Source organism: Xiphias gladius, chromosome 16 (genome assembly GCF_016859285.1).
Source record: "Xiphias gladius isolate SHS-SW01 ecotype Sanya breed wild chromosome 16, ASM1685928v1, whole genome shotgun sequence".
NCBI lineage: Eukaryota > Metazoa > Chordata > Actinopteri > Istiophoriformes > Xiphiidae > Xiphias > Xiphias gladius.
This window is the reverse complement of record NC_053415.1, coordinates 4,595,906-4,606,708: the sequence shown is the minus strand read 5'-3', so window position 1 is coordinate 4,606,708 and position 10,803 is coordinate 4,595,906. Positions and strand designations below refer to the sequence as shown.

Here is a 10,803-nt window from a genome sequence, read left to right as displayed (position 1 = left end):
ACCTTGGTGGAAAAGACCCCAGGGAAGAAGAGAAGCCACAAATATCAACAAAAGGCACATTTTGAGGCAAAAGGGATGCAACCTGGGAGAGCCAAGCTCCCTGTCCATCACTCGGAAGTGTTGTGAATGGCTACAAAGGCCCCCAGAGTGAGACTTTGTGGGATTTCGACGTTGCCAAGAGCGAATGCAACATCGCTTTGCCAAGTATTAGGGAGAAGACAAGAAACCCCCCCCCACACATAGAGAAATATCAACAAAACTGCACCATAAAGGCCACATTCATGGGTACACAAAGCCATAGAGGCTGGATGGTATAATGCTAAACGGAGTGTATTATGTTGCACTGATGCCACAAGGTCTGAGGCGGAGGTTGAAGTTAGGCCTCTGCTTTACATTCCAAGAAAAGGGGCACAGAACTGTGACTCTGGAGAGAAAATACAGTTGCACTGTGCCTTAATCTATCATTCTGACTGACATTCTATCCACTGTGCATTGTCAAGTGAATTAAAGACACGTTAAGAAGCTCAATGAACGCCTTTTATATCCCATTATCTTCTTGTTCCAGAGGCTTTGTGGGCACCGTTACGCATCACTGCATCAGTAATGTCTTCAAAGGCTGTTTGGAAAAGAAATATCCGCTCATCGGATTCACACATCCTTTGAACACGAGGCATTGAAAGTAAAGGCGTTGACTTCCAAAATGGATAAAAAGGCTCGAATTATTAGACAACTCCAAGCTAGTTGTTGGCGCGAGCTGAAGAATTTCTTCTCAAATTTTGCTATTTAATACACACATCTACCTTCCTGGACAGCATTCTGAATATTCCGATGTAAGGAGTCAATGCAATAAACATGTCACTTTGCTTTTGCACAAATAAACTGATGTATATTAACACGACATTAGATATTTTCACGTCAAACGGCTGGAGTTTTTAGGTCACTATCTGGAGGATTTTTAGGTGATCATCTTTCATTAATCTCAAAGAACCTTTCCGGTTCATAAGTATTGCTTTATCGTTGTAAATTGAATGGTCAAAACTGTTTCTGTTTGCATACTTGTGTTCCTTTAAGTCTGCTGCTTCATTCTGAAATATATTCATACATACAAAGTCCCACATGCATCTGAGGTTGATAAGAAGGTATTGTAGAGAAACAGCCCTGATCATTGAAAAGAAATATTTTCTTCTAGTTTCTTCATTCTCTCCAAGTACATGTATTTTAACTTCCATCACTGCTCTGCAGCAGTTTGTCATTAAGTAACTGGATCATATTATCCAAATACTGTGAAGTTTGTTGGGAAGATGCAAAGTAGCAGAAAGGCATTTAAAAGTGTGATAAGCCGAGTGATATTTGCTGGTCAGAGCTGTTTAACCTGCTGGGAGCAATATGGGAGATGTTTACCACATCAAGACAGAAAAAAGCAGGTAAGTAGACAATCACCTGCTATTGATTCAGCTTATGTTAACTAATGCCACAAACGTTGTATTTGCTATCTTCTCTTATTATCTGAATCCTCTACATGTCATCGTCAAGCGACAGCGATAATCTCGCTGACACATATTCTGCCAGGGCTGTCGTGTGAAGAATAGGTGAATAAGAAGCTTCCTACTCTGAAATAAAATGCTGAAGTGTCCACCAGAGGTTAAATTCCTGTGTGAATTGGTATTAAAAAGGTAAGATGACGGGGGTTAACTCTGCCGAGGCATCACAGCCCTCTCTGGGGTCAGGCACACACTGGGCACCTTGCCACGGAGGAACTACACAGAGAGGGTCTTGTTCTGCGGCCCACGTGTAGGTCAGTGCCAGCAGGTAGGAGTGAAACGATAGGCCTCCCCAGAGACACAGCACAGAGGACACACTGTTTCCCCACAGCTAAAACATCCACTGGAATGCAGTATGGGACGACAGGTAACTTTCAGTTCACCGCATACCTTTATCAAAAATCTTCAAATCCCAGGAGAGCCCCCGCCTGCCGTCTGACACTTTGGTGGGAATTCAGAAATGGGGGAAGATAGAGAGCTGGACTTGACAGGCATCAAACTGAAATGAGGATTATTTTCTTAAGGAGGCATAGTCAGCAGTTTTATTGATGTCGAAAGGTTGGTCTGCTTGTTACATGAAACCTACTAGGAGCTGACAGACACAAAGCTGTCCTAGATTGGATTTAATATTGATTTAATATAGTTGTTATAGTTACCATGGTGTGTAACATGAAAGTGTTACCATTAGTCTATATGTTTGATCAACTTTTATGTAACATAAAAAGCACTGAACAAAACCTTGTTTCCTTTTATAACAAGACTAGGTCAAAACCTAGTATATGGGTGAACCGCCCTTTATCTGTTTGCTTCTCTCCTACTCTCTGTGCTTACACATACAGTGATTCAATCCAGCTGAATTCCCAATAAAGTTGCTCTCATTTACATGTTTTTCTGTTTCTGTTGTCAGACAATGAAACAAGTATGAAATAGTGACTTAAACACTGCCCACTGAGACTACATGTTATACAGCAGTCACTTCCAAGCCATTTCCAAGCTGCTGCTCTGCACTGCTGAAATCCTGATTTTAGAACTGCAACATCGTCTGACACGGCACACATGAGTTAAAGACAATGGCTGCGCTGTGATTTCAGCTATATTTACTCTTAAAATGATCACTCAGAGACTCAGAGAGAAAGTTAGAAGCTTATTCACGTATATGTTGGCTGCCGTGTGGTCAAATGAATGAGACGCATAGAGTTGTGGCTGCAGAAGGGAAAGCCAGACCTTGCACTCATGGGACAATACTGGTGACTTTTCTACAGAAGGTAGCGGAGGTTTGTCAAAAAGTCGCTACATTGGTCTCTAGGTGCTTTTGTGAGAAAAGTCAGTAAATGGGTGTGAAAAGTTCGTAACTCTAGCGACAAAGGCGATACTGCCTGTAAAAGACCCCTGATGATGTAATAGAAAGTGTTTGCGCCAATTAATTTTGAAAGAAACAGTCACCCAGCGACATTCGCGTTTAGAGGGGCTGGGCCCTCTGTTGCAGTCCAGCCAAAAAGTACTGATTACAGTACAGTGCAGGATGTTTTTTCTTTTGGGTATTTTGTAGTACACCCCACACATAGGAAAGAACTAGGCCAAAACCCACAAAAACTGAGAATTCAAAAGAAAACTATGAGAGTTTTGAACCACCTTAAAAGTCTAGCTCACCAGTTCAATCATTATCCCAGAAGAGTTTGCTGTTTCAGGTAATGAGACTACCCTCAGCCTCCCAAACCCTTCTTGACCAAACTAGAAATCGAGTAAGTCGATCTGAATGTTGTCTGCCCCTAAAGGTTTGACAGAAACTAATCAAAAATGAGAGCAGAGATAAATAGTTGTCAAAGGCAGACTCCAAACATGTGAAAAATTTTATAAAATTATTTTTAAAATTACCTTTTTTTTTAATAACTAAAGATGTAAATTTGATCTACATACATTTAAGTCCCCCAAAATCTTCTGACTCACTGTTATGGAAACCAAGCCATAAGCAATATTTTTTACATTGATTGAAATAACTAATAGTGGAATGGTCACAAGGACTGTTGATCCCACTTTGAGCATATGCTGTTTCAGTTATCTGGCGCACCAAAACCAAACCGATGCTGCATACAGTCGAACCACAGGTGGGAACTGCTCCCAGCACAGGAACAAAAAACAAGCTAACTGTAGACAGTGTGTACATGGACTTCATTTAGACAGCAACTTTATCTCAAGACCAGTGAAAAGTACTTAACATACATTACATCTCTGCCCCTCTGTTGCTATAACAGAAGCAAAGTCAATAGACTGTCAGCTTTTCAGGTTCATACGGCTAACCTGTTAGCAAACCATTTCCTACTTACACAGTGGCAGATATAGCAACGTGGACGTTGCATTGGAGTCACACTTTTCTCCCCATGACCCAGTCCACTCTTACTTTATCTCTGGCTTGGTCTGCCAAATATCTGAACTGCTAGGGTGTGTTCTGACCGATTTTAAAGTGCTGTAATTACCTACCAAGTCAATGGAAAGACTCAAGTGGCAGTAAATGCAGATTTCCTGTAGATTATGCAGCGCTAAATGAGGTGTAGACACATGTATGAGTCAATTTCACGAATCTACAAAGACATAAGGAAAGGAACAAAAAGAGCTTCAGTTCTGGTAGATTTTTAAATCTGTCTGAGCCTGACTTGTCACTCACACATATGCAGTCGGTATGTACTTTGCTTGCTAGCAAGAGCTCAGCAAAAGGATTCCAACAGTCAAATCTGGGTGAATAACAGAAGGTGATCATTCACATTGCGTTGAGTCTGAACATGTCTTTCGACTGGGTTTCACTCTCATTACCAAACACCTTTCTCACATTAGCAGCTCACCACTCAACAATGGGAACACAATCAGCTTTTCTGAGCTAATGTTTGGGAGCGGCTGCCCAAGGTTTTATATGGGGTGGCTCACCCAAGCTTTTGGGATTCGATCATACAGAAGGAAGGAATCAAATCCATGAATTGAACATGCCCAAAAATTGAAATGCTAAGTCAGCGTAGATTCTCTGTGGGAATGTCTGAAGTAACAACCTTTTCACATTGACAAAGGAAGATTTAAAGAAGAAAAAAAAAAACAGAACACTTTTAACCACAATTATAGACTAAAATCTAAACATTATTTAAAATAAGAATGTAAAATCCATTCACTTTGTGTCTGTAAAGGATAGTATTTTCCAATGTGTCTTTGCAGTCAATGTTCTTTTCTTCCCTAAGCTCTGTCAGCCTATACACTGCTCTTATACAACAACCCCTCGACGCAAAGCACACAGCGTGCATTCTTCCTGAAGCCTATTCAAGACCCCCTCATCTGGTTCAAAGTCTAGGTTGCGTACTTTAGTTTCACATGAGGGTTTTAATTTCTGCTGGATTGTTATCACTCTTCAAAGTTCTGCGCCATGGGCCTCCCTGAGCGCTGCTGACAGGAGCAGCCACACTGTCTTCTTCATCAGGGACAAAAACCACAAGCACCACACACACACACACACAAGGAGGAGTTACCACAGGTAGCCATTTCTCTGCACCTGAGCACACCTCTAGGGTAAGCACAGCATTTTTTTTAACTCCAGAAATTCACACTTCTTAGTCCAGTTTAAAGCTTTCAACTTTAACAATGCTTGTAACTCACTCAATTGCAGTCAATTTTTGTGCAGTATGCATTCTGTACACGGTGTCTTCTCGATCAATTGGTGACAATAATTGTATTTGGGGATTGAAATTCTGCCGAAAAAATAATGTCAAACTCAGTCTTAAAAAACAGCAATAAACAGCTCCACAATTGTCAAGCTTTTTCTAAAATGTTCCTTTAAATCAGAAGTGAAATGCTGTTTACACTCAGCATGACTGACACTTGGCTACTTCACTTGAGTGACTATTTTCAACACTTTAGCAGCACTTCATTATTTCAACCACAGCTCTACTGGCAGACTCAAAGCTTTCATTTCCCACAGCTCTCCATGTGCCCACAGCCTACACGCCTCGGTGCCAGCTGTTTGTCTTCGCCACTGGACAGCTCCGCACATCCAGGAAAAGCCATCCATGATGCAAGAAAAGTGTCTATTTAGTGTTACTTCCCAGCAGCACAGGAATTTTACTGTGTAACATAAAGTACTCATCGATCAGCCACAAAATTAAAACCACTTACAAGTTTTAATGCTGTGGCTAAATGGTGAATATATCTATGTATATGTATATATATATACGATCTGAGCTTATCAGTGTATGTATGTCTGAGCTATGGTGGGCAATAATGTGTGTTTATTATTTCAGTGTTAAAAGGAATGTCCATCCACAGTACTACTACAGATGGCGTCATCTGGATCAAGGCTACTTATATCCCAGGGCGTTATTCTGCTGTTGCCATGAGGTACCTAAAAAGATGGGGAATTAGCTCCGATAAAAAAAACAGAAAAATAGAAGTTATGGTTGGATAAAAGAATATACCCATGTTTGTGTTTGGGAGGAAAATGAACAGCGAAATGAAAGGATATTTTAATTATAGCATATTTATTGTCACAATAGCCATTAAACTACCAGCTGCATTAGGCCGTCTGCACAGAACACGCCTCCCATCGACCTCATTCGGTTGTAAAACCTTAATGATTACAAGTGTGTGCAGGCTAGTTTGCAAGTGAGGCAAGACATCAAACTAGATGGCTGCTTGAAATAGATATGTAGATCAAACATCCAGTTTCTGCCACACCTTCTGAAAAAAAGGCAAGCAGAAACATCAGGTTCAGGATCACAATTTCTCAATTTTTATGTGATTAACGGTGTTAAATAACTCCCGCTTTTCAATCAGTTCAAATGAAAACATTCGGAACAAGATGGGTGGTGCTGATGAAGGAGTACTTGAGCTGATCTGATCGGGTTGCAGGAGTATGTAACACAAACAAGGCTGGGAAACCAGCAAAAAGCACTGGAAATGCACATAAAGGCGTGTCAAATGAAGATAACATAGGGCTGTGGTTTCGGTGAGCAGCTCTAGACTAAATGAAAATGGTACCCTATTAACTTTGAAGTTACCACAGTGCAGCATCAGTGCAACCAGTTTCTTAAAAGTTGGGTCCTATTATGTTCTTTCTACTCCGTGCCAGTATTTATAAATGACCACACATGCTTCAGGGTTTATTTACACACCGTTAGTTCACTTTAAACAGCAAACCTAATGCCATATTAGCACTGCGTGTCTGGGGAAAAAAAGTCTCCTCCATGATCACCTCCAGATTATTGTCACCAAAAAACACTCACAAACTGGAGGCCTATTACCGCCACAGATCAGACTGAGCCCACGGCGCTGCTGGCGGGAGTGTTGTTCTTCCACATACAGTGCTCAGACGACTTGTTCAAATATATCTGAAAAGTGTCAAATGAACTCTGATGGGTATGGATTTATACAAACACACATCATAAGGAATAAATTCAACCCTGAGTGGCCCGCAGGGTGCAGTGGGAAAAAAAAATTCAGTGCGGGTCACTAGGTCACTGACCACATTCCACAGGGCAGAAAGTAAAGCCTCAGGCTGCAAAACAGGGTCATATTTAACAACTTAGGCAGTATATACAAACCTAAAGGCTCCCCAACAGTGGGCAGAGGGAAGGAACGGGAAAAAGATTTCCGTTATATCACTGCAGGTAGAATCCCCGCGTTTTTGTCATGGAGTGCAAGCATGACTGAACCTGGACTCTTCAGAGTTGCCCCTGGCAGACATTGGGGTGAATGGTTTAACCTCATTCCCTCACAGAAACTGTGTCTGAATGTCTACTGTCAGAGCAGGTGATAGACAAACAATATGCCTGGATCAATGGTTGTGCACAAACCGCCTACACTCTGGTCTATAATGTGACCCGGCTGAACACAAGCTTATTTTTGCTTTTGCTTTTGATGGCCTGGATGTGGTTTTAGAGGAGCCTGCTTTGACTCAGTACACTTTATGTTTAGTTTTAGTCATTTGGAACCAAAGGTCGAAAATTCTTATCTGAATCCTAAAGGACGTCCGACATAAAAACTAATCAATTGTGTTATAAATCACCCATTTACATGCAAAGAACCACGTCCAATCTGCAGTCAGTGAAGACACCCTGATCGAAAAGCCTGTCTGCACCAGCTCTTTTGCCCGGTCGTGTTTTGACGCCCAGTCTTGTCCGGAAAGCGTTTGCCACCCGCGCATTTCAGTCAACTCCTTACCTTTCCCAGGCTCTCCTTCTTCTTCTTCTTCTTCTTCTTCTTCTCCTCCTCCTCCTCCTCATGCTGGGAGGCTGGCATTTGCAGAGAGTCCTCCTCGCAGCAGATGAAGCTCACGGTGCATCCCATCCGAGCAAAGCCAGAGCGCACACATCCAGACCCATTCAACGCCTCGGCGCCCGGTTCCTGGCTCTCAGTGGTGACGACGCGCGGCAGGTCTGCGGAGTCCGCCTGGCATCGCTGCGGCGAGCTTTTCTACGCAGACTCCCGCAGTGGTTTTCGGCCAGCATGTGCCGACTGGGGGGCCACGCTGAGGCGGAGTGACTTCCCACTGCAGACAGACTGTGGAGGGCAAACAGGTAGCATTCAAAGTGTGGCAGCGTCTCTCTCTCTCTCTCTCTCTCTCTCTCTCTGTCAATAACCTTTACACTTGTGTTTTCGTATGGTTTTGTTTTTTTGGGGGTTTTTTATTTCGGCGGTTCAGGCTGTCACTCCCAACGGACACTGATGGTTTAACAGCCTTAACATGCGCAAAATATAACCCCCCCCCCCACACACACACACACACACACACACACACGCACACACACACACACCAACTACACCACAATCTACCACTGAGCTCGATTTTGATCATTCGGTGCCAGGCATTGTAAAAGGCCACCTGTGCCCTGTGTTTTCCCATCAGTTATGTGCCGTCTGTAAAGGCTACAGAGACGCGGCCCGGTCTCATCGGTGGCCTCCAGACCCCGATGCTTCACCGGGGCACCGGACTGAGATACCGTCGTTGCACAAAGCGCGAGTCCCCGCGGAGTCTGAGTGTGCACCGGTGAGGAGAAGGAGCTTTGTTCCTGCCACGCGAGTATGTCTCCCCCTGCTGGGCGATTGGCGGAGTAATCGTCATAATCAGTATGCATTTTCTCCATAGGGCAACTTTTATCTGAGGTCTCTATTTTATTGAAGTCTTTAACCATTTTGTGCTTCTCTTGCATGTGAAGACACGTATATAATGGAAGCGTCACTAATAGCATGAATTATGGATGCAGCCCATTTAGCTGTTACATTGACACAGCTCTAGAATCCGCAGAGCGCACCAGAATGGAACAGGGCTATCATTGAAGTTATTAGGCACACCTCTGCCTTTCCTTCTTTACCAAACCAAAATGTCCAACAGCCAAACATACAGTCGTTCCACGAAAGAGTATGTAGCACCGTTATGTACAGTATATAACAAAACCGAGTACACCCCTGGTCAACGTCCCTAAAATGTTAAGGAACTACAAATCCTGACTATTCAATACAATTTTATCTGTTTTTAGCCAAAGCCCAGGATGAATGAAGTCAATTAATTCCTCACAGATGAGTCTTTTCAGCTGCTCTTTGCTGGAGGGTTTTGTTGCTGCACCTTTTGCTTTAAAATACTCCAATTTTCTCCTTTACAAACTCTTGTGTGATTGTTGAAGTGTGTTTGGGATCATTTTCATGTTTCAAAATTCCTCTCCTGCCAACCTTCTAGAAACTCTTGACTGGGATTTTTCCATAAATGTCATCTCTATACAGTCAGTGTGGTAGATCTGGCCAGTTCCACGCCAAACATGCTGGACACAATCTGATCCAAACACTTTATTTTGGTTTCATCTGACCAAAGATTGTGCTGCCAGCCCTCATCGGGCCTCTTTTCATGTTCTTTGGCGAAGTTTAATTTTGCAATTTTGTGCAGTTTCCTGAGCTATGGTTTTCTTCTGGGATGCTATGGAGCTTGACTTCATGCACTGTCTGGTCACTGAAACAGAGATTTCCACAGATAATCTTTGTGCCGATTCAGAAGCACTTACTGATCTGTTTTTAAATGCAAAGTTGTGTGAATGGTGGTAGCATGGCTCTTCCTATGCCTCCTAACCACTGCTGTAACTGTGTTTCAGCGCACGTTCAGTAGCCTACTGATGCTCTTGTACCTCTCTCATCTTTTGGAAGTTTCACAGTCTAATTTCTTACTTGTTGAGGCAGTTCCTTATCACGTGGAGCCAAGTTACAGCAGACACCACCCAGACCAAAACCGCAGGAGCTGTGGTGTTCACAGGGTATTTTATAACCTTGTTCATGAAATTAGCCTTAACTGAAAACCACATGTATACTCACATTTGTTGCATTGAAGTTCTACTTAGGGGCCTGTGTCTTCAATGCAGTCCTTCTAACCTGTTTGTTTTAATTATAAATAAAATCCAATACCCTGTACTTCAGCTTAAATATAATACAGTTATCGTAAGATGATAAATTTTGAATCATTTAACATTTTATTAATATTGCATAGGCGTGTACTCAGTTTTGTTATACAGTGCCTTCAGAAATTATCCAGACCCCTTCACTTTTTTCACATTTTCTTATGTTGCAGGCTTCAAGGAAAAGCAGCAAAGCTCTGGGGAAGGCTAGAAAAAAAAATCTTCTGCATTGAAGGGTTCCCAAGTTCACAGCGGCCTCCATTACTCTTCAATGGGAGAGTAATGGAACAACCAGGACTCTTCCTAGAGCTGGCGACCCGGCCAAACTGAGCAACTGGGGGAGAAGGGCCTCGGTAAGAGGGGTGACCAAGAACCTGATGGTCACTCTGGCTGAGCTCCAGAGATCCTGTCCGAGGATGGCAGAAACTTCCACAAAGACAGACCATTAGCGTCCTTAAGATCGACTTGTCATTTTCAAGGAAAAGCTGTGAAAAAAAAGAGACAAAATAACTATATACATCCAGAGAGGAAGAGGTAAAGGGGAAAAACAAAAATAAATATAAACTCAAGTAGCAGTTTGGCTTCACACAGTTGCATATATGGTACAGTGAGATATTTGGAGAGAACGGTTTCTGCCTGTGTCAAATGTACGGAACAGTTAAAACGTACCATGGTCCAACCAACAAAGAACATTTTATTAAAAAATAGAGGTTAAAGGAAATCCATATCACCACATTATCATTAATTTCTTCTTTTATTTCTTAGAAAAGCATGACATTCAGCAACACATCTTGCTGGGTCTTGTCTGTACGAACAGTGACCACTTGTAATGTCATCTTTTTAAGTATATGATA

General features: G+C 42.4%; 1 protein-coding gene across 1 annotated transcript; it reads left to right on the top strand.

Annotated features, from left to right (window-relative positions):
* Positions 1-7,215: 7,215 nt before the first annotated feature.
* On the top strand, positions 7,216-10,213 carry LOC120801618. Its single transcript, XM_040148769.1, has 4 exons — positions 7,216-7,322; positions 7,722-8,089; positions 9,738-9,811; positions 10,123-10,213. The coding sequence occupies exons 1-4, from the start codon at positions 7,216-7,218 to the stop codon at positions 10,180-10,182; spliced, it is 609 nt and encodes a 202-aa protein (XP_040004703.1). The 3' UTR covers positions 10,183-10,213.
* The last annotated feature ends 590 nt before the right edge of the window (positions 10,214-10,803 follow it).

What these genes read in the sequence shown, in the direction of transcription:
- LOC120801618 (XM_040148769.1), top strand. Translation starts at nt 7,216, where the DNA reads ATGACTGAACCTGGACTCTTCAGAGTTGCCCCTGGCAGACATTGGGGT. An exon ending in AATGTCTACTGTCAGAGCAG is followed by an intron (nt 7,323 to 7,721) that starts GTGATAGACAAA and finishes CGCGCATTTCAG; the next exon opens with TCAACTCCTTACCTTTCCCA. An exon ending in GGAGCTGTGGTGTTCACAGG is followed by an intron (nt 9,812 to 10,122) that starts GTATTTTATAAC and finishes CTTATGTTGCAG; the next exon opens with GCTTCAAGGAAAAGCAGCAA.